The sequence below is a fragment of the Ahaetulla prasina genome, chromosome 3 (assembly GCF_028640845.1).
Source record: "Ahaetulla prasina isolate Xishuangbanna chromosome 3, ASM2864084v1, whole genome shotgun sequence".
NCBI classification, from domain to species: Eukaryota; Metazoa; Chordata; class Lepidosauria; order Squamata; family Colubridae; genus Ahaetulla; species Ahaetulla prasina.
Window position 1 is genome coordinate 107,397,048 of NC_080541.1, and position 24,397 is coordinate 107,421,444.

The following is a 24,397-nucleotide window of genomic DNA, read 5'->3' on the forward strand; positions in this document are numbered from 1 at the left end:
ATTTTACTGAAACTCAGTAAACAGGAAATAAATATTTAGCTAGCTGTATATCTCAGCTTGGAGAAAATTAGATTTTATAGATATCTTTCTGGTTTCCAAGAGCCTTTATTTGTTCAATTTCTGTCACATTGGGGCAGCCCATTAACTTCAGCCTGAAACTCTCTTCCCTTCATTATTTGAGTGAGCAGTTGTTTGGCTTGATAATATCCTTTAAAAACCCTTAGGAATGGCACAGGAAGGCCAATATAAGGCCAAATTCTTCTCCACAGCCTGTTTCCAGGGAGAAATTTCTATTAAAACTAAAAGGGTCAGTCCAACTGGAAAGAATTGGGTTTTCAGGCAGTAGTTTGTAATCCTCTTCCCAGTCCTTAGCCATATTGGAGGCATTCTTGTGTCAAGTCTTAGCTGGGCATTTGCTGTTCCATTGGGAACAGCAAAGTTTGATCTGAAAAATGTTTTTGTACTGTTTGCAAGGCATTCTTCTTCCCGTAAATTCCTACTTGTGCCTAATAAAGAATTTGGGCCAGTTGTATGGCCTCAAAAAGTTTTAACACCACTGGGATTAATTTGCTTATATAAAGTAAGCAATTAATAGCACTTGTAGTTCTAAGAGCAAGGTGTACTACATTATTCTGGTGCATTTTCCAGGTACCTTTTAGAATAGAATACCATCCCAATGTATTTAAATGCAGTAATCTGCTCTAATTTGTGCCCTTCCACTCTTCAGGACAGTTGAGTAGCTCTCTTAACAAAGACCAGAATTTTAGATTTATCAAAAGAACCAGGTAGTTTTGTCTGCAGTATCAAAATATATTGCTGCTGTTGCTTTTTTCTGCCATATGAGGATTTATGAAATTATGGCATCTGTGTAAAAGATTATAGGGAGTTTGCACCCTGCTACTGAATAGAAATCCAGTTTATGAAATAATTTTGCAACTGCATATGTCATTTTAGGGATTCTAACAGATAATGGATATAAAATCCATCTTAGTGACCTTGTCAACTTTTAAATAGAGCTGAATTAATCGTATCTAACTTAACTTAAAAGACCATGTTGAATTGTTTCAACTTCCCCACTTTACAAGAACATATTCTTTGAGGAGTTGATGTATTATTATACCTTCCCTCTAAAATTACTGAGGAAAAAAAATTGTAACAGGCTGTGGTGAATGCCCAAAGAAATTTGGAATAAATGAGTGTAGATAGTCTGCAGGCAAGTATCTTAGGGGATTTGTTAAAGACCAGTAAATCCTTGTCTGTCTTAGCTCATTTTGGATTTTCATATCCTCAATCCACTGCAACTTCTAGATGGCCTAGCAAAAGTACTTATAATTATGTGGGGATCACAACATCAGATAGGGACATAAGCAGCCACTGTTCAATCAAGTGGGTGGATGCTTTATTGTCTATGTAGGTAAACAACAATGCCTGGCCTTGTACCTACCAGATTATACTGGCCTTTAATCTCTCTATGGAATAAAATTATTACCAGATGTCTTGGTTTAACTGATCAAGTCCCTTCATAGTGGCCCAGCAATGAAGACATTTAGCTAAAAGTTCTAATTAAAGGTTGCCGGCACAGGGTTCCCTATATACATTATATACATCTTTGCAGGATGTAACTTATGAAACAGAGAAGCCTTTGCTTAATCCATTAGAAAGATGAAGACTCTTTGGCTTTTACTGTATAAACATAAGTAACTTTTGTCAAATGGATTCAGAGTAACAGAATACTGTAATAGAGTTGGAAGAGACCTTAAGAGCAGTGGTGGAATTCAAATTTTTTTTACTTCCGGTTCTGTGAGCGTGGCTTGGTGGGCATGGCTTGGTGGGCATGGCAGGGGAAGGATAATAATAATTCTATTCTATTCTATTCTATTCTATTCTATTCTATTCTATTCTATTCCCACCCACTCCAAGGGAAGGATATTGTAAAATCTCCATTCCCACCCACTCTGGGGCCAGCCAGAGGTGGTATTTGCCAGTTCTCCAAACTACTCAAAATTTCTGCTACTGGTTCTCCAGAACCTGTCAGAACCTGATGAATTTCACCCCTGCTTGTAAGTCTTCTAGTCTAAAGCAGGAGACCCTATATCATTTCAGACAAATGGCTGTCCAATCTCTTCAGTGATGCAGAATCCACAACTTCTAAATAAAAGGGTTTGAGGCACAACAGGGGACTTAAAATAGTATGTTCTGGAGAAAATTGGTCTTAACTTTTTTTAAGGGATCTAAGGGGTTACATGGGCCTAAACTGGGCACCATGTAGCAGCTGAAGTAAAACTACTATTTTTACGACAATACAATAAGAACATATTAACAATTTATTATTTTTACTTATTGATTTCAGACTCATAAATTATTGGTTGGCAGTTCCAAGTCCTTATTTATTTAAAGGATGTATTCTTTCCCAAATATGTATTACTATTATAATTTAAGACAGGATATTTGATATGATTAAAGGAAGAAAAGAAAGAATAGTACAACAGCTATACTTGTGAACTTTTTTGTGATCCCAAACTCAACCTACTCAATTTTCTTTGTGCTTATGAGAAACATCCTTGAGACCTTTAAACGTTTATCAACCAATTTGCAACCCATGAAAAGAATGTTTGCTGGCAGTAGCTATGTTTTTGATTTCATTAGAGCACTGTAGCGCAAACATTTTGCAATGCTGGACCAATAAATTCAGAAATGCAAGGACTATCCAATTAGACAGATACCTCTCCCTATGATTTCATCTTTAAAAACATGGGAGTTCACATTTTTTGATAAATAAGACAATGATTGTATAAATCCCTTCCAATCCACTTCATAATCTTTACTTGCTGTTACAAAAGGGTTTCACCAGGGGTTGCTGTGCCCCTTTGTCAGCCAATTTACCAGAGACCAACACTCATCCTGCTCTGAGGTTCCCATGGATGCTGGCTGCTAGGGTTGGGTCACATCTGGCAGACACAGGAAACTGAGTTCTTCTTGCAGATGTTCCTGGAGTGGACACAACATGACAGGGAGGCTGTAACTTAAACACCAGTCCTTGTGGTTCCATGACATAGGGAAGACGTCTGTGGCTAGCGGGAGATCACATTGGGAGGTGTTTTACTTGGCTGATCTATCTCCTTCATGTCCTGTTCTCATGACTATGTGTTGCTATGCTATCCCAGTTTATACACTTCCCTCCCCTTATGCTGCATCAGAGTAGTTGTAGTTACAGTACTGAAGCATGAATCAAAAGACCTGAAATATCATCCTCCTTTCGATACAGAAAGCAAAAGGGCGATGTTGAGGGTCATTCTCGCCTGGCCTTATATTAGTGTGCTTCTGTAGGGGCAAAACAAAGAGGAGGAGGAGGACAGGAGAAGTATTTAATGCCAGCTAGAGGCAAGGATTGAAAGACAAGAAAGCAAGTTAAAAAGCTGTTGTATGAAAGTGTGTGATGCATACTCTGAAAGCATGAAATACAATTCATCTCAGTGCAGAGGGTGCATTTCTGTCAGGAATGTAATTCTGGATTGTACATATAAACTGTTTGCACTCCAGGCAATTCCTGACGGTTAATATATCTGGGGTTTGGTAGCTTGTATTACTATAATAAAACAAAGTGTATAAAGCAACCCAGATAAAACTCTAAACTCTGACAATCCGTTCTGTTGATCCACCTGGAGGGTCCAGTGAAGCAGTTATTTTAACAGTCATAATTGCATGAGTGCACTTTGAAAATAGCCAAATAGGTTCTAGGGGTGGACAAAGGGAGTGCCACTCTTCTCCACTTAGATGCAGCTATGTGTGAGAAGTATGTATTTGCTCAGAAAACAACACATTGCTGGTTGCATGACCACCTCTCTGCATGAACCTACCAGTAGTGCATATGAGCAATGACTGCTCAAAGAAGAATAGCAGGTGTCACCACTCTCAACTCACTGCTCAGGATCAAAACAGGCAGGATAAAAAGCTCACACATAAGCTTTTATTGCATGCTGGGATCAGACTCATGCAGATACAGAACACCACCAGTTCAACAGTGGCAGTCTGTAGTATCAGAGATTAGGTTTAAAAAGGACACATAAGTTTATCACACGCTAAGATCTGCGCAATGCATAAGGAGTAAACATCTGTGTGCTCACAGATGGATCCAGGACTGGGGTGTTTACCATGTTCTTCTTCAAGGAGAGATACTTTCATCATGGCATTGGACCAGGCAGAAGTTAGAGGAACAGACAAAGCATTTGTCTACATTACTGCCTGGAGTTCTCCCATATTGAAAGCTATGCACTTCTGTCATCAAAATGCTTCAGAATTCACCATCTCTGTCTTTTCCTCCCATGCAATGCAAGGTGCCTTTAAACTTCTTTGTTCCCTTCCTCCCACTTTTCCTCATGTGATTCTTTTTTCATCTCACACATAAACAATCTTGCAGCAATGTCTGGTTGGCAAAGTTGTGTAGAAAGAAGTGGCAGTAGCCCTTCACTGAGAGGAGTTTTTTATTCACCATACAGAAGAGAAACAAATTATATTGCTGAAGGAGTTTATTGCTGAAACTGCCAACACTTCCACTGTTTGCAACAGCCGAAGTATAAGGTTTTTAAACAGGCACAGATTGGGATCTACGAATTGCTACCAATCTATATATATATATAAAAGTGAAAACCACTCACGCATTAATCATGAAATCTCCAGAACCATAAAGCCTACAATCTTGAAATTTGCCACGTATGTTCCTCTTGGCTTCTAGGTGCTCACTAAGAAAGGATTTTTCAAAATGACCATCAGAGCATTAGTATTTCCTATATTATTATAATATGCTTTGATGCTAATTAGTTAGACATTCTACTCCCCCTCCCAACTTAAAAATAACCCTGGAAAGAATGGGATTAGCATAGGACATGTTTCTGTGGGGCAAGCTTCATGGAGAGAAGGGACTAGAAAGCCTGAGGGAGAGAAGGGGGTAGAATAGGAGATATTTCTGTAGGGCAAAGCTGAGGGAGAGAAGGGGATAGGATAGGGGAGGATTCAAGCTTGATTTATCAAGCCCGATCACATAGTTTTGTAGCAAAGCACGGGGATCCAGCTAGTAAAGTCATATAATTGGTCAACAATCACCCATTGAACATAGCAGCCCCGAGTGCACAAGGTTAATATTTCTACTGTTTCTACTGTTGCCATTTAAAATATGTTGTTGCCTGTGAGGGGGGGTGACACATGGCAACAGCTGCACTGTCTCCAGCACTGTCTCATTGTCATCCCAGCAGTTCCTCTCTGACAAATACCCCTTCAATTAACTGAAGATAAGAAGCCAAATGCCTTCAAGAGAAAAAACAAAGGAAGTCCAGTTGCCTTTTGAAAAAGCATCTTTTGGACAACCATGACATAGATGACCGAGAATCTCCAGACAACTGAAGGTTGGGTGACCAACAATCATTGTCTCTTGATGTAGATATGAATTTGCATGATCCAATGCTCTTGTTGCCTTTGTTCAAGAGAAGATGCACATCACACACAAGCATAGGGTGAAAAATAATGAAAAAGGAAAGCAGGAAGAAAGCTTGGCTGCATAACTTTCCCAATCATATAACTCAGTGAAATAGCCATTTGCATGGAATTTCCTCTTCCAGATCGCCTCTTGGGAGAGGAGAATTGGATGAGAAACTTAAAGTAGCAGTTCAATTGGCTATATGGGGTTAAACTCCTGTGAGACTTGAGGTGTATGTTTGAAGAAAACCCCACTTTTGCTGTGGAAGACAAGAACCATTCTCAAGGACACCTCTATTGTAGGCTTGTTGTTGTTGTTAGTTGCGAAGTCATGTCCGACCCATCGCGACCCCATGGACAACGTTCCTCCAGGCCTTCCTGTCCTCTACCATCCTCTGGAGTCCATTTAAACTCATGCCTACTGCTTCAGTGACTCCATCCAGCCACCTCGTTCTCTGTCGTCCCTTTCTTCTTTTGCCCTCAATCTTTCCCAGCATTAGGCTCTTCTCCAGTGAGTCCTTCTTTCTCATTAGGTGGCCAAAGTATTTCAGTTTCATCTTCAGGATCTGGCCTTCTAAAGAGCAGTCAGGGTCAGGGTTAGGGTTAGGCTAACCCTGGTATAAGTTTTCCAGACCTGTGGTCTTGAAATGGAGGATGAATGATGACATAGTGAGGTAATTGTATGGATTAGTCTTCTCTCAAGTGTGATTAGAAGAGCTTTGTGACTGTTTACATCTAAATTTTTCATCTTTAGGCCCTGCTTCACTGTTCAGCTCTCTATTACATCATACATATTTCTGTGATTTCCCCTCGCCTCAAAGCAGGGGTAAAATCCAGCAGGTTCTGACAGGTTCTGGAGAACCGGTAGCAGAAATTTTGAGTAGTTCGGAGAATTGGCAAATGCCACCTCTGGCTGGCCCCAGAGTGGGGTGGGAATGGAGATTTTCCAGTATCCTTGCCCTACCATGCCCACCAAGCCATGCCCGCCAAGCCATACCACATCCACCAAGCCACGCCACAGAACTGGTAGTAAAAAAAATTGAATTTCACCACTGCCTCAAAGATAGAACTTCCGTTTTCTTTTCACCCCAAAATCTCCACTATTGATGGGTTATCAAAATGTTTACTTTTATTATAGTTGTATTTTCTGTAGTATACAAAATAATGCTTTTTATAATAAATTCCTCTTTCATATGCCAGCTTTCTTTCTAGTCAATTTTATATATTTATTGAATATGTAATAGTGGCAAATATCTGTAGGATGAGGGTGAAGGAATTTACTAGATTCATACCCTACTCTTTAACTTTTTTTAAGGATATAGCAAGTCATATTTCATCTGAAATTTACAACATGAATGTACATTGACAACACCTATTGGAGGAACTAGAGGTTCATGCTTCACTATCACTCAGCATCTTTGGAAGATACATACCTGAATTGCAGAGGTTGCTATTCCATTGATGGCAACAGAACAGCCTTGCCCATTCCTCCTTACCCTAAGGCTTTAGCCAGCCATTTCCACACTAAAGACAAATGTATCAAAAGGTGTAGTTTTTTAATGATGGTGGGTAAACGGGGTAGGGGAACTAGAAAGCAGCTGCTAGTGAAGAAATCCTTTGTTTTACCTAACTTCCTCAGGCAAGAACATAAAATTCTTAAAAATAAAATAAAATAAAAATCAAACATTTCTGCCTAAACGAGGCTTTGAGCAAGCAGGAAAATCCTGGTGCTACTTCATTTAGGACACATTTAAATCAAGGAGGGATTTGATAAGTTGTGTAGGTGAAAGGGGGCAGATATGTAACCCACATCTGAGAAAAGGTTTGGAAGCTTTGGACAAATAGAGAGGCGGCCGATCAGTACTTGGAATAGTTTCTCGATTTTTTACATTACTTCTGTCATCTCAGCAGCGAGACTGAAAGGCAACCTCTTCTCCCAACATTTACTCTGGCTGAATTTCTGGCTCCCATCTCAGTTTCGGATCATGCTGCAAGTCAAGGCAGCGCAGCAGCTTCTAACTAAGCGAAAACCACTGGAGACGCCAGGACTTCCTGAGTTTCGAAGCCATGCTTGTGTCTCGTTCCCGGCTTCCTGGGCCCGTTGTAGGGGTTAGGAGCCCCCCTCGCCTTGAGGAGGGGGCGCGGCGCGGCGGCCGCATCCCAGGCAACGTCTAGCGCTTGGAGGGCGTATCCAGTCTCCGTGTGGATGGAGGTGGGCTGTACCGAAGACCCACCACCACTTTTTCTTCAGGGCTGCCCCCTCCCTCCTTTGTTCTCTCGGCCCCGCCCCTCCCTCAATTTAGCTTGGCCATTGGCTCATGCAGCTTTCACTCGGGGTGGGGGGACCCGCTTGGTCCCGCTCCCCGACCCTGGGTGATATTGCCGAGGCGGGGAGACCCGGCGCTGCCTTTATTCCATTTTGCCTCGTCCCGGGCTACGGCAGCGGCGCGAGACAGGCACCAGGTAAGGGCTTGCGCGCTCCGACTTCAGCGCGTCCGCTCCCTCAAGTCCTGGTCGAGCAAGAAAGGAGGTGGGGGGAGCTGCTGCCCGGGAACCTTCCAGCCCGGAGACAAAAGGCAGCCTCTGACGGCCGCCTTACTTCTGAATGCCCTGACGAGACCCCCGAGGTCGAAGGCTGCCCGCTTGTGGCGCTGAGTCTCTGGGATGCGGGCCGAAAGCAAGATGGGGTTTGCCCAAAATCTTGCCTTTCGGCCTGCGAGGGAGATTGCATCATGTAACCGTTCCAGACTGGGCGCGGAAGGCTCTTTGCTAAATTCTCCAGGCCTAAGAAAGCCTCCCGCCTCTTGCCCTGGTAGGTTGGATTGGCTGGCGGGGGATTTGGAAGGCTGACCGACCAAGGAAATACGAAATTGTCCCTGGAGGGGAACTTCCGAGCGGCCGGGAAGAGGGTGCTTTGAAGCGGGAGAGGTTTAGGGAGAAACTGTTTGCAAGTAGCGGTCTTCAGACTTCAGTAGGATGGTACCGATGCTCCGGCTTTGTGTTGAGTGTCTAGGATACGTTGCACAAATCTCTGCGTTACACGCTTGTACGGTAATGTAGCATACTCGGATTCATAATTAAGAGCCGCAAAATATAGGTCTCCTTGGTCTGTTTACGGCAAATGTTGAATAGAGAAAACAAAAGCTTGCTGTTAATTACATTGGTAGACGTGGAAAGGGGCGTATTTATGCAACTTTAGTCAAAAATAGATGTAAGTCGAACAGTCCTGTGTATGTTTGAAATAAGTAAGAATTCAGCATACTAGAAAAAGAAATACTGTTAACTTCTTTTAAAAACTGGTTGAAAACCTTTACAATTATTTAAATACTTTCAAAGAATTGCTAGCTTGTGCTAAAAACTGCTATGCATTATTGTTGTAGTTTTTGTACTAATAAAAATCATAGCTTTCATAATGTAGTATGGTAAAATTAATTCAGATCAAATGTTGACCTTTTCTGGGAAAATTTATTTTAATTTTTGGCTTTAATGTGATACACTATATTAACATTTTGTAAAAATTAGTTGAAGAACAAAGTAGCAACACTAGTCTAATAAATAAATATAATCAGGGGTAGGAATGGACAGGGTAGGCAGATATATAGGAAACATTCTACATCCATAGTCTAAAAAACTAGACAATAGCAACAAAAGGTATTTGTTTTATAGTATGTAAAGTACCTGCAATATCTGAGATTACTGTAACAGAATAAAATTTTAGTAGGATTTCCTATTCCTCAAATTCCATTCAATTTGTATTGGTTCCCAATTAAAGGGAATACTTTCAACCTAAAGGGAACAAATGAATTTCCTTTTCAAAAGGCAATAATAAACGGAGTAATTCAAGATAACATCCCTAGTAAAAACAATTGAATAAAAATATTACAGTGAATCAAATGAAGAGAGAAGCCTAATAAGTAGAAACCCGTTACATTCATTTAACTTACATGATCTGTGCTAAAAATTAAATAATTGATCTCAACTTACACACATATCTTTGAAGCTGAACTTTCTTTATTACAGGTAGTCCTCAACTTTCAACCGTTTGTTTAGTCACCCTTGAAGTTACAACAGCACTGAAAAAAGTGACTTATGACTGGTCCTCAAACTTATAACTTTCACAGCATCCCCACTGTCAGCAGAGCAAAATTTGAGCACTTTGGAATCTGCATCTATTTAAAATTATTGCAGTGTCCCTGGATCAGGTGGACACTGCAATCATTTTGTGACCTTCCCATTTGGCTGCAGTGATTCGCTTAACTATCATGGCAAAAAGGTCATAAAATTGGGTGCAACTCATTTAACAACCATCTTGCTTAGCAATGGAAATTCTGTTCCCAGTTGGAGTCATAAGTTGAGGATTACCTATATAGACTTTAACCTCCATTACAAACAAAAGGAAAATAAATTGTTATAGAAAATCTGTTATCCAAAAAATTACCATGCAACAGTAGAACAGCAAGCTAAGTCAAACTTTGCACATTTGTATATGTCAATGTCCCAGAAAAAAAAAAAAACCAACTCCAAGTAAAAACTCTGAAGCAAGCATCTTTCAAAGTTCTATTTACTAGGATAGATAAACTGGCACATCTGAAAAAACCCAAATCTGAGAGGTCTGGGTTTTCCCTCAGTGAATCAAACCCCCCAAAACCATCCCCTCACGCAGTCAATCACAGGCTCCAATCGCCAACCGTCCCATCTCAAGACAGCTTTGGAAGCCATATTAGGCTGGAAGCTTCTGTGCTGCCAGTATGGCTTAATAAAGGTATTTTGAAACCCAGAATGTGAGTGAAGAGTTAACATCCCTTAAAAAATAACATAAAATATACTTGTATCACCCTCAAATCTGGAAACAATTGTGTAGTGCAAATAAGAGAAATAATTGTAAATTGGGATATTATTTAAGGATCATGTAGGAATACATGGGCAAGTTTCTACCTACCAAGAACCTGATTTTTATTCTCTTTTAAATATTCATCAGTTTTTTCTACTTTTAACCAAATTGGTCAGATTAGATTCTTTTTATTCAAACAAATGTAAATCAATAGTCATAATGATTCAACTTAATGTTAAAAGTTGTTATGATGTTACATTCATTTGTAATTGAAGAGTATTTTTGCTGCAGCAGGTTGAATACATGTAAGTACTCCTTGGGTTACAGTGGCAATTGGGATTGGAATTACTCTGAATTATTCTTGCTAAGTGATACATTGATAATGCCACATCAAATGACCATTTTGCTTAGCAACAATAATCCCAGCAGCCCTGGTTACCATTGTTAAGGACTGTTTGGATTGTTGAGTGAGGATTTTGTGATCCTGACTTCCTGCTGCTTCCACATTGACATTGCTTGTGGGAAGCTGGCATGGAATATTGGAAAGTGTGATCACATAACTGCAATTTGCTGCAATCTCATAATTGCAAGTCAAGCACTCCAATTATAGCCATGGGATCACATCTCTGTTTCTTTATCTTGATCTCCATAGTTTTCTGATATTCACAGTTTACATACTTGAGTGAATCAGATATGAGTAGATTTAACTTTCCTTTGCTGTTACTTACCAGTGTGCCAGTCAACTTCATTGAACAGCTGGTATATGATTCTTTTCTTTTCCTCTTTTGAACAAAACTAAATATTTTTTTCATATTTGTATCATCCTTCAAGTCTCAGTTTGAATTTTTCCTTTTCTGACCCAAGCTCTGTAGTGTCAAGCTACCAGTCTCTAGTCTTCCTTTACTAACCTGACAATCTAGATCCCTGTATAGTCTCACTTGCAGATAATGAAAGCATGGGCACCGATGATGGTATTGTAGATAGCACAGATGGACCAATCAACATTTTGATTTGTAAATTCTTGTAAATAAAACAATAAAAAAAATTACATCACATCAATTATTCAGAGTGTTCTGGAAACCATCAGTTTGTTATTTAGGGGTAAAATTTGAATTATTGACTGAAGGAGTTGAATTATCTGTAAATGATCAGCATATCAATTACATTTTTGTTCATTTATGGGAGTACCCATAGTAACTTCAAAACCCCATTCAAAATCTATGACCAGAAAAGTCACAGTCCTTGGAAAAAAAGGAACTATGATGTTCAAGGATTATTTACTGATACTCACCACTTTCAAAATCAAAGCAGTTCTCTTGGTGATGCTTTCTTTAGGCAATAAGACCTTCATTTCTTTTTTTTTTATTATTCAAAAAGTTTTACAAAAAAAAAATCCCCCCTTTCCCCCCAACCCCCCTCCCTTCACTAATACCCTCCCCCCTCCCCCCTGACTTCCCGGAACAAGCACAAGGTATAGTTAAAAATAAAACAAACATATGCTAAGAAAATTTTTCCCCAAAACTATTATACCAATTTTCCCTCTCTAACTCTGACTTCCTCCTAACATAACCAAAATCCTTCAAAAAATTTTTTTAAAAATTAACAATTAACAGTAATAAAATATATAAATCAATAGAACAAATTAATCCTAAAGTATTTAAAACCAGCTAAAGCATAAAAATCCAATCCAATTCAGAGAATATCTCCCTTATAGCTTCTATAACCATATAATTTTCCCCCCAGGTCTTTCTTACATAAGATCTTTCGAGAATATTCTATTTAAAATTCAGTGCAACACATTATAAAATTTCAATACAGAAAATTACAATATCTATTCAACTTTAGTCCTTCCTCGTCAAAATCCAGTATAGATCCAAATATCTAGTCTTTTATGATAGATATAAAACATATAATCAACCCATTTCTTCCAAATCTTCCTCACATATTGTCTTTCCGGGACACTAATATTTTTGTCTGTTAATATTTCAAAAAAAACTTGTTTCAAGGATAATACTCTTGCCATTTTTTTTGATGCATTAATCTCTGTCTTTCCTTCATTACTCCTTTTGAAAAGTCAGTCACAATATTTCCTAGTAGTTCCTTATGTCCAGGAATCCACAAATTATTGCCGTATATTCCATCAGTCCAAAAAGAGAACTCTTGAAAAGCATTAACCCTGTGAGTTTTTTCGGTTCGGGAGACAGCCTCCTGTAGCACAAATTCAGGCATTTCATCCAAACTATTTAAAGAAAACTTCTTTACATCAACTTGTTTATTCACGATCATATCTTCATATTTATCCACTTTTGTTTGTATCTCCTCCATTCCATTTTCCAAGTCCTGATTGCACTGGTTAATTTCTTCCAAGCTCTCATCCAAAATGTCCCCATTTTTTATCAATTCATATTTTTGAATAATTAAATACATTCTTTCTGTGTAATCCTGTATAAAGTCACGAATCCATTCTTCTGAAAGTACCTTCATGACAAAGTTCCTGCTTGTGAAATACTTAAACAACGTAATATAATCCAACAATCCACAGTCCAACACAATAAGATAAAATCTCCATTCAGTTTCGATTCCGCAGCAAGGCTCCCTTTCATTTATCGCTCTGCTTTCAGTTGCTCTCAAACGCCATTTTAAACAATTAAAAGAAGGGGGGGAAAATTTCTCTTTTTAAAAAAGGTGGAAGTCAGGAAATCAAAAATACTTGCAAACCAATAATTGTTCACTCATGCTTCTTCTGTCTGCTTATAGAAATCCACAAAAAGAAATCAATTGTTAGCAGAAGTGGACACCTTCCTCTTTTCCTGCTTTTGCAGGAGCGCAGTGAATACTGGAGATTAAGGGAGGATTCAATGGGATTCGACCTTTCGGGACTTTGCATAACAAAAACAAAGCCCCTAGGGGAATCTACCACTCTCCCCCCCCCTGCTCTTTCTCTCTCTTTCAACCAGAGAGGGAAATTGAAGCCGGGAACAGCTGTTCGTTGCTGTTTTCACCGGCGTTTACCATATCCAGTGCGGAGTGCCATAAATTAGCACCCAGGGAGAAAGGTGGCGCCATCCGGAAGTCAAGACCTTCATTTCTTTATCGCACATTTTTTATCTTTAATTTCGGCTGTTTTACATACAAATATAGTAATTTCATTAAAATGTTCCTCTGCAGGATCTTTTATATTTGGTTGCCACTGAGAGGTTTAGTCAACAAAAAGGACAATACTTTTAATATACTAGCAATGTTTGAGCTGTTATTTGAGGGTTATGAGTGCCATCTAATCAATGTTGACTCCAGGTGATTGTCTGGACAAGTCCCTGTAGTTTTCTTAGCAAGATTTCAAAAGTGCCATTGCCTCTTTTCTAGGGCTGAGAGAGAGTGACTGGTCCAAGTGGCTTTGTACTTATGGCAGGACTAGAATTTATAGCCGCCTGGTTTCTAGCCTGATTCCTAACGATAGCACCAAACAGTTATTCTATAATTGGCTATTATCTTGTAATATTGGTTATATTTTTATTTATTTCTATGGCAAACACTTTATTAAATAACATGATGGAAGAAAACATATCTACCTTTGTAAAAAGAATAAACAACTGAGAAAATATTTTTTTTTTATGAAGGATAGATATTTTTGCTTCCATAATGTTATGTTAAAAAGTATTCACCATAGAAATAAACAAAAATATAGGCAGAAATAGCATAACACATTGTGCTGTGAGACAAATTATACTAATATTTTATTTACTTAGCAATTTTATGATTTTTATAATCTGGGGAGATTATGTATTAATTCTGATGATTTCCAACAATGCTGCATTGATGCTTTGATAATCCTATGCATATTAAGTGTTCATATATTTTCATTATTAGTATCTGAAAGTGGATAGCTTTTTAAAATATATGTCCCTTCGTTGGATTAGAATTAGATACAATATAACAAATCTGAGGTCAACAGGAGGGCTACCCCACATTCTTGGCAAATGACAGTTATCTCAGTCAATAAAGAGGAAGAAGAGCTTTTCATTTTTCATTTTCAGTATTCCTTTTTAATTTATCTTACATCTTCCTATCATCTGAGAAAGAAGATATAATTATTAATGCTGCTTCTTAATTAGAAGTATGCATGTTTCAGAAATGCTTAGGAAAATGTGCTTCAGCCCTTAGAGAGCCATATCATATATTTGATAAAGCAGACTGTTTTTTCTTAGATTTCCGTGATTGAAAAAAGGATGCAACTGCTTTAAAAATCACATTATTGAGTTAAAGTATTAATGCTATCACATCTTTTAATAGACTCACTGGAGAAAAAAGGTAGGCTGTTGAAGAGGTGTAGCAAATTCCAAAGTACTTATTTCAAATTATTTTTGGAGAATGTACAGGCTTAACAATTACAACACCTTGTTGCAAAAAATAGATGTGGTACTTTTAGAATTAGTTCTGCTTTTCAAACTATATTTGAAAATAATTTTACTAAACTCAGAACTGAGATATTTTATTTTCAGGAGAGTTTGTTTTCATTGAAGTGTTAACTGCTTCAAAGACAACTTTGTCAAAAAAAATTAGGAGCGGAACCTAGTTTTCAATAGAATTAATATTCATTTGCTCAGCTATGAGCTGAGTAAGTTATGTGCTTGATCTGTTGCAAGAGTGAGTTAAATCAGAAGAGGAACTGTGTCTGAAGAAGATACATTTCCAGCTGGGATCTGTAATTGAAACTTTAAAAGAGGGGGCAGTCCTTATTAGGTCATTCACATTTATGAACAATACAGATAAAATCCCAAATGAATTGGCAGGAATATTCAATTTTGCTTGCACTTGGCAAGCATGCTTATTCTGGCAGAAGCCTCTGGCTTTCTTTTGAGTCTGAAAAAGACAGGCTATTTCTCTGACCTCACACTTAGCTGTGGTTACAGTTGTTTAAACAATAGGACTTCTTTCAGCTCCCCAAGGGACTCCAAAGTAAGCACAGGATCAGAGAGACACGCCCTTCTATGGGTTCCAAAAAAGGCAAACACATTTGTGCTGAATCTGTCTTTTAGTCTGCAACGTCCTAAATTTTAAATGGAAAGTATCATTTACAGAACACACATTTAGCAAATAATTTTCATGTATAAAAATGGCTCAAAATGGCTTAAACTTTGGAAGAGGTGCACCTAGTACACTATTTCAAACCATGAAAAGGGATTTATAGTATGTCACGGAAGTGAGTACACCCCCTCACATTTTGTAAACGTTTAAGTGTATCTTTTCATGTGACAACACTGAAGAAATGACACTTGGCTACAATGTAAAGTAGTGAGTATACAGCTTGTATAACAGTGTAAATGTGCTGTCCCCTCAAAATAACGCAACACACAGCCATTAATGTCTAAACTGGTGGCAACAAAAGTGAGTACACCCCTAAGTGATAATGTCCAAATGGGGCCCAATTAGCCATTTTCCCTCCCTGGTGTCATGTGACATGTTAGTGTTACAAGGTCTCAGGTGTGTTAAATTTGGTGTTATTACTCTTACTCTCTCATAATGGTCACTGGAAGTTTAACATGGCACTTCATGGCAATGAACTCTCTGAGGATCTGAAAAAATGAATTGTTGCTCTACATAAAGATGGCCTAGGCCCATGATGGCAAAACTATGGCACACGTGCCCAAAGTGGCATGCAGAGCCATGTTGCCTGGCATGCGCGGTGTCGCACATTCCTTTTCTGGGTTTCTGGTGCATGCATGTGCACCAGCCAGCTAGGCTTCTGGTTACTGGTGCACATGCATGCACAATAATCAGTTGGCCTTCATGCGTGTGGCAGTGTCTGAAACTGGAAGATCAGTCGGCCAGCTGATCGTCACACAAACATGTGCGCCAGTAACCAGAAGACTAGCTGGCCGGTGCGCATGCATGTGCCAGAAACTGGTAGTTCATTTCCTGATGTGCGCATACCCAGTGGGCAGCTCCTCTTAGTGCGCATGTGCACTGGCCATGCCATCAATGCCCGCATGCAGCCTGCGATATCCACCCCCTTGCAGGGGACACATTCATGGGGGGGTCATACACGCATGTGCAGGGGAGCACACATTGCATTATGCACGCACTTTTGGCACATGACAAAAAGGTTAGCTATCACTGGCCTAGGCTATAAGAAGATTGCCAAGACCCTGAAACTGTGCTGCAGCACGGTGGCCAAGACCATACAGCGGTTTAACAGGACAGGTTCCATACAGGACAGGCCTCACCATGGTTGACCAAAGAAGTTGAGTGCCGGTGCTCAGCATCATATCCAGAGGTTGGCTTTGGGAAATAGACATACGATGTGCTGCCAGCATTGCTGCAGTGGTTGAAGGGGTGGGGGTGGGGGTCAGCCTGTCAGTGCTGTTGTCCCAGAAGGAAGCCTCTTCTAAAGATGATGCACAAGAAAGCCCGCAAAAGCCCGCAAATGATTTGCTGCAAACAAACGGTTTGCTGGCTGTGTGTTGCGTTATTTTGAGGGGATGGCACATTTACACTGTTATACAAGCTGAATACTCACTACTTTACATTGTAGCCAAGTGTCATTTCTTCAGTGTTGTCACATGAAAAGATACACTTAAGCGTTTACAAAATGTGAGGGGGTGTACTCACTTCTGTGACATACTCTATCTAGGAATACAAAACAATCAGCCTGTTTGCTATCAGAATATATACACATTGTTTTTATTTAAGATGAAGGCTTGAGCAGTGGGCTGGCAAATTAGTGGGGGATTTTCTGAAGAAAAAGGTTCCCTCTCTGTACGTGTGTGTGTGTGTGTGTGTGTGTGTGTGTGTGTGTGTATGTGTATATATATATATATATATATATATATATATATATATATATATATATATATATATATATATATATATATATATATATATAAAACACACACAGCTGCATGATAGATTCTGTTCATGTTTACTCCCCTTCAGATTTCCTTTTTCAACACAGAAAGGGTTCAAAAGAGGTACATTTGGGAGATACATGCTTTTTTGTCTATACTTTTTGAACTTTATTCATGTTTTGGAACATTTGAAAAAGCCCTCTCTGGCTTAGCTGGAAGAACTTTATAAGATGGTAAGGATTGACAGTCATTTTCTACTGGGAATTCTTCTAAAGGTAATCCTTGACTTACAGCAATTCATTTAGTGATCATTCAAAGTTACAAAGGCACTGAAAAAAGTGACTTACGACTGTTTTTCACACTTACGACCCTTGCAGCATCCCCATGGTCACATGATCAAAATTCAGATGCTTGGCAACTGACTCATATTTATGATAGTTGCGGGGTCCCAGGATCATGTGATCACCTTTTATGACCTGGCAAGCAAAATCAATGGAGAAGCCATATTCATTTAACAACTGCAATGCTTCACTTAACAAACGTGGTAAGAAAAGTCAAAATGGGGCAAAACTCACTTAACAAATTTCTCACTTAGCAACGTGAATTCTGGGCTCGATTGTGGTTGTAAGTCGAGGACTACCTGTATTGCTAGATATGTTTCTCTTTGGGGATGGAAATAAATTAAAATTTGCTGACATCTGTTTTTGGAGTGGACAGATGAGATCAGTTTCCACTGGGATTGATAGGTTAAAATTGTTCAAGAGTACGGTATGTGTATCTAATTTATGATTTAGTCACCACACTTGAATGACACTAAATAAACGAAACATACAACAATTTCTTAACATTTGAATGACATTAACAAGTTTTTACTTTGATTTGGTGTCTGTGCTGTTATATTTAACATTATCTTGGAAGGAAGGACTTCCAATATTTAGGGCTTTAGTTGGGTGGCCCTGACAGATTACCATACTGATTTCTTTTCTGCAGTTCTTGAAGAACCTTGACTCTAATCAGAGTAAGCCCTGTTAGGGAGGTCTTTCCCAAATTGAAATTATAAGGAGAAAAAAAATTAAGATACAGAGAGATAATATTTTAAAAAGGAAAACTAACATACTTAAAATTGTATGCATTTTCCCTGAATTTTTGTAGGGTGTTCTAACTTTTTATAATGTTAAGACCAATCAACTTAATAAAGAACATAATTCATCTATCTCTTTGTGAGTTTTTTAAAATGCTGATGTTCAGTACATGGGGAGTTGATCTGATCATATCTACATGTGTAGATGGGCTACTTCAAAACCTTTTTTTTCAGATGTTTATTTTATGACATTTTCCCTCTTTTTGATAATATGAGTTGTTCAGAGTACCGATGCTCCCTCAGAAGTTTGTAAGAAGAGGCTGGATGGCCAATTATCAAGAATGTTATATAGTAGATTTCTTATAACTGCAGGGAATTAAACTAGATGACCTTTAGCACCCATTTTTGTTCTTTGATTCTTTGATTAATAAGTTTTATTTACTAAGTTAGATGACCAATTCTGATTGATTTTGTGGCATCAAATTGTTTTGGGTTTTAACAACCACACAGATTGTGGTAGCTGCGTGTGTGCAAAAATAAGTTACCCAGGAAGATCACATAAAGTGTGAAGATCATCCCACTGCCTAGTTTTAAAGCAAGCAGAAATCTATTCTTGGGCCCCAGTGATATAGGAAAATGTGGATGCAGCAAAGGCATTAGAAGAAGGCAATGGTAAACCACTCTTGAATTTTGACCAAGAAGACTACATGGATAGGCCAAATCTAGTCACATAAATGAATTATAATCTCTTTTTCAAGAACTAGCCAGGCTTGATTCTGCTTAATATCTGAACCCTGATGTGGCCAGGTAGATGCTATCACCTGCTGAAAAGGTCTTTGAAAGCTATAACTAGACTCTAAGTGAAACTCTTTCCAAACTCAGTGAGCTGCTCCTCTGGGTAATGGCCACAGTGATCTTAAAAAAATTAAATAGGATCTCATCTGGTTAGAATGTGAATCCGAGACCACTAGGTAAACCCAGGGTTGTAGGTTAGCCTGGGAAGTAAAAACAAAACAAAACATAAACAGATATTAGCAAACAAGTTCTGTAATCTTGCTAAGAAAACTTCATGAATGTATCACCAGGACTCAACCTTGACTCAGAGGAATCTTTACCTTATAAGAACGAAGGGAGCTTGGTAACAAAAGTAGACATTTAGTGATACATGGAATTATGCAAACATTTTTGTGATGGAAATGAAAGAGATATTTGGTCTTGATTATGTTGATGATGTAATGCTCTGTTCAAGTTGTTCATATATAAACTACACCCGATTGCATTTGGCATGCAAACAGTAGGTCAACTTGATTCAGTTAGGTGTGGCTTTCATATTTGAAGTACTGTGCCAAAGAACCTCTTAGCATCTAATTTCTTTTATATGTTGTAAATGAATGCAGAAAAGGAACATTGAGTACTTGTAGTTTTATGATGTTTCAAATACTTTTCAGAGTTCTGAATCATTTTTATTTTACAGCGTGTTGAATAATTTGGTAAATAAACATTTTCAATTCAAAACCATGTATAACTGAAGAGCAGCTCAATAAAAGCACTTTTTATTAAAAAAAATCTTATGTGAAACAGATTCCTTGGGCCTGTGATAAGTTGATGCTATTGCCAACATGTTTTGGACTGAGATGATACGATGTGACAAATTCTACTTTGACTATTTCCAGGTGTATCTTGATCAAATCTTGATAATAATGTGGAAACTTCTTTTTCTTATCTTTAGGGCTAGAAGAATTCTATGGATAACTTTTTGCTATGTATATTCTGACATATTTTATCTGTCACTAGATGTAAAAACACTTAAAATACAGTATTTAATAATGAAGTTAAATATGCGATAGATTAAAAATACAACAAATTAGTACTAAAAATTTCAAATTGAAAACACATGATAGTTGAAGTCTTTATTTATGAAGCATTCTGTTGGGATAAAACAGTTTCCATGTTGGCAATGTACAGCATGCTGTGAGATTATTAAATTTGCATGACCTTGTCTTAAACAGATGGTGGCAGTAACTACTTAATTCTGAAAGATTTTTTTAAATTTACAAGTTATTAATGTTATTAGCAAGATAAGTAAAGCATTCTCAATTTTGCTCATGAAGCTTGTGTGAATGAATGATTTTTATTGCTTGATCTAAAGGTTCAGCAGATTAGAGCCCTCATGACAAATTTGTATCTGGATATGAAATTTGTATTCAGAAGTAAGATGCCAGAAATATGAAAAGCTGCTCCCAGGAACTCATGAGTTTTTAACGAATGCTTCATCATTTGTAAACTTGCCAGCAGGACATAGAGAAAATTCTCCTTACCAGCATATTGTCTTTTGAACATAGAGATTTCATTTTGCTAAAGCAAATAGCCATAAGTTTTTCTTCCATTCATATTTTTAATTTTGTTAAAAGCATCTGAGCCTGACTGAGGGTTATCAGAATTCATATTTTTTAATTGAAGAATATATAATTACCATTTTATTTCAATTTATAAAATACAACATGTAAATAATCTGTAGAACATAGGTATCTCTTCAGCTCCTCATATATAATTGCCAAGCATAAATAAATAATGCTTCTGAAATTCAGCAGCACACATTTCTCCAGTGTTTAGCTTCTTTTGCTTACTAAGATTATTCTTTTTTGGCACCTTATATAATGTGTACTTCAAAAAACAATATTATGATGGATTTGTGTGTCCGTGATTAGGCAGCTGTTAATGTTAATTTTAATACATTACAATAGTAATATTTGTTTATAGAGCTCATAGGTTATATTTTTTTTGTTTGTTTTAGGTTCAATTTAGATGCTTTATTTTTTATCTTTCAGCCATGGAAGAATTAATAGTTGAGCTGCAGCTGTTTCTTCAACTTCTGGACCATGAATACTTGACTTCTACAGTCAGGGAAAAGAAAGCAGTTTTAAATAACATTCTTCTAAGGATACAGGCAACAAAAGGTCAGTGTCCTTCTCATACTGTTTACATACATTATGCTGTAAAGCAACATGCAGAGATAGAAAGAAAACAACTGAAATCCTCACCTCTGTCATTAGATACACTGATTCTGTATTTATGCAAAACACCTTAGAAGTTTTTGGGGCTGTTTTCCTGTATCCCTATGAGGAGGCTCTGTGGGAGCTGCCTGAAAAATAGAAGGATGTCTTCATTACCATTTCATTATTTTCTGTTTAAGGTATTGAACTAGGAGCAGGGAGAAATGCAGTGCCTTTCTCTCAGGCCAACCTTAACTCATAAGATTCTTGTGGGGAAAAATGTGTATGTGTGTGTGTGGGGGGGACTCTATACACTGCCCTAGAGTTCTGGAGGAAAGGCAAGATATATAACTAACACACACCCAAACAAATGTACTGGACCTTATACTAGCTGGGAATTTCAGGAGCTAAACCCAACAGCTCTGGCGGACATTAGACTGGGAATATCTGCCTTCTAATATAGATTAATGGTTTTGTGTGTTAGGAACTAGTCCTTTCCAGCTTTTGTTTTTCATTTGATGAGATATTCTGTTTTTTTTCCCATTTGTTTTTTCATCTATACATATGCTTGTATTGGCAGATATTGTGGAAAGGTCCATTTAATATTTTCTGTAGTAAATGCATTTCCCCCTTTCCATTAGACTTTGAGGTAAAGGAAAATGTACAAAGACAAGAGATTGCCATCAGTTTACCTGCACCACCTCAGATGCCTTTGCCAGAAATCCCACAACAATGGCTGGTAAGTCTGTCATAAGAGATCTCTTTCCTCATTTCCTCAGTTTTTAAATCAAGCTACACATTTATCTGAATTAATTCCTTCTAAATCATTGTATAAAGACTGTTTCATTTTTCCAAGTAATTATTTAATTACAAGCAAATATTATTCCATCACAAATGTTATACTCATTCAAAATTCATTTAAGATCTCATCTAAATATTCACTATTTTGTTTATTTTATGAAAGATTTCGGCAGATAAATAGTTTTCTTTACAGATTACTTTCACAAGTTATTCATCTGGTCTGTTAACTAGTATCACTGAAATAAATTTGCATGCGAAATGTTTTTCAAATTATAACTGGGTATTAGGTGATTATTTGTAATGTACTTAGTTCTGTAAAGAAAGGTGAAGATTTCCCCTGTCCAGTTGTGTCCAACTCTAGGGAACGATGCTCATCTCCGTTTTTTAGCTGAGAGAGCCAGCATTGTCTGAAGACATTTATGTGGTCAGGTGGCCAACATGACAATATCCCAAGGCAGAATGCTGTTACCTTCCCACCGAAGTGGTACCTATTTATCTACTCGCATTTGTTAGCTTTTGAACTGCTAGGTGGGCAGGAGCTCACCCTATTGTGTGGTGCTTGGGTTTTGAATTTTCCAGCTAACCAGCTCCTGAGCCATCGGCCTCCCCCAGCAGTTATGTAGTATATGACTTACATCTGAGATTGATGCAAAGTAATCCATTATCTTTTATTTTCATTAGTTTATTAGTTCAATGATAATTATTTGTATACAACTGTTGATATTTTGCAGTATTTAATTGCTAATATGAAATTATAACAAAGGTGATTTTCTACTTTTCTACTTTTCAGGAATAATGTGTATATCGTACAGCAAACGGCTTTTAGCTATCTTCCAATACTGTAAAATAAACAGACAAGAAAAAATGATGGGCTCATTCTAAAAATGCAAATGTTCACAATAGCAGAAGGTGGTGGCAACGTGGATATTTGCATTTTTAGAAAGATTCAGAAAGAGGAAATGTTGGTACCCATTAAACTTTGACACTCTAGGCTGGTACCTACTTGGCTTTAGTCTAAAAGTGGCCCCATCCTAAATAATAATTTTAATAATTAAGATTCATTCATTGTTCAATATCCGTGTAAAAACCACAATGAATCTTAATTATTAAAATTATTATTTTTAATTACTATTAAAATCTGACCATTAAATCAGGGACAGGCAACCTGTGACTTAATGGTATATGTGCCAAAATATGTTTCCCTTCATGCAGCTTTCTGGTTTGGGAGAAAAAGGAAAGAGAGTCCAAAAGAGGAGGAAAGAAAGATATAAAGGCCTGCCAATTAAATAAGGTCCACAGGCTTTAAAAATACCTTTGTAACTGAATGTCTAGCATTACTTTCATAATTATAGTTCCAGTTATTGAGACCAGTGGAAACATGATTGAATCTTTTAAAATCTTCTTTATTTCCTCATGTGTATGGCTTGCTATTTCCACTTTTTTCTTCCAGATATTTCTAATCTGAATGGGAAAATACCAACTACTAGGAATTAAGGGGTTTCCCTGCTGCTTTAAAAGTCTGGTCACTTCACAGTGTGTCCAATCAGAAGTCTGCAGGACCTTCTGCAGAGCAAATGGGCCTGCAGACAATTCTAAAGACAGCCAGGTTTAAGAAAATATGTATCCAGAGGGAATGGTGTTTTTCAACCCTTTCTGAGTCTTGAAGCAACCAATTTTTATTTCATCCCTATCTATTACCCTCCCCAAAAGATTACCTTAATGAGTGTAGACCTTGATAGTATATACTCATGTTTTGAAATGGCAAGTGTTAGTTGTAAATATTTTACATATATTTTCTTTAATAAGTTCGTGTATAGCAATAGCATTTAGAGTTATATACCACTTCACCGTGCTTTACACCCCTCTCTAAGCAGTTTACAGAGTCAGCATATTGCCCCAAACAATCTGGATCCTCATTTTACCAACCTCGGAAGGATGGAAGGCTGAGTCAACCATGAGTCAGTGAGAATCGAACTGCTGATTTGAATTAATTAGTGCTGCAGTACTGCATTCTAACCACTGCGCCAAACACATTTCAGCTTAATTGATGTTGCTACATTAAAAAATGAAAAAATATTGTTTTTGGAATAATATCTGTTAAGCTGTATAGAATTATAGTAAAGATTCAAGGTTTTACAATAAATCAATAAGATTTGAATAAAAGATCAAACAGCTATTCTTTATATTAATGTTTTTCTTTGATTGATGAATTTGCCTAATTTTTTTTCTCCCATTTAGCCACCAGATAATGGTCCTCCTCCGTTGCCTTCCTCTTCTCTTCCTGAAGGTTACTATGAAGAGGCTGTGCCACTCAGCCCAGGGAAAGCTCCTGAATACATTACATCCAGTAAGTAAAATATACCTTTAAAGGGATGCA

General features: G+C 37.8%; 1 protein-coding gene and 1 long non-coding RNA gene across 11 annotated transcripts in view; one reads left to right on the forward strand and one right to left on the reverse strand.

Annotated features, from left to right (window-relative positions):
- Positions 1-7,492: 7,492 nt before the first annotated feature.
- The window catches only part of AFAP1 (actin filament associated protein 1), a 62,837-nt gene continuing 45,932 nt past the window's right edge, over positions 7,493-24,397 (forward strand). For 4 of the 10 annotated variants that reach the window (XM_058177988.1, XM_058177990.1, XM_058177993.1 and 1 more), the window contains exons 1-4: positions 7,702-7,932; positions 21,055-21,183; positions 21,861-21,958; positions 24,259-24,367. In XM_058177988.1, coding sequence (XP_058033971.1) covers positions 7,788-7,932; positions 21,055-21,183; positions 21,861-21,958; positions 24,259-24,367 — 481 coding nt within the window. In that variant the 5' untranslated portion in view covers positions 7,702-7,787. The other 6 variants (XR_009154546.1, XM_058177994.1, XM_058177991.1 and 3 more) reach the window with 5 other exon arrangements.
- Positions 17,392-24,397, reverse strand: part of LOC131195788 (uncharacterized) — a 31,583-nt gene continuing 24,577 nt past the window's right edge. Inside the window, exons 3-4 of the long non-coding RNA XR_009154547.1 lie at positions 21,268-21,368; positions 17,392-21,120 (exon numbers count right to left, since the gene is read on the reverse strand). This is a non-coding gene — a long non-coding RNA (uncharacterized LOC131195788). The remainder of the gene's footprint in view (positions 21,121-21,267; positions 21,369-24,397) is intronic.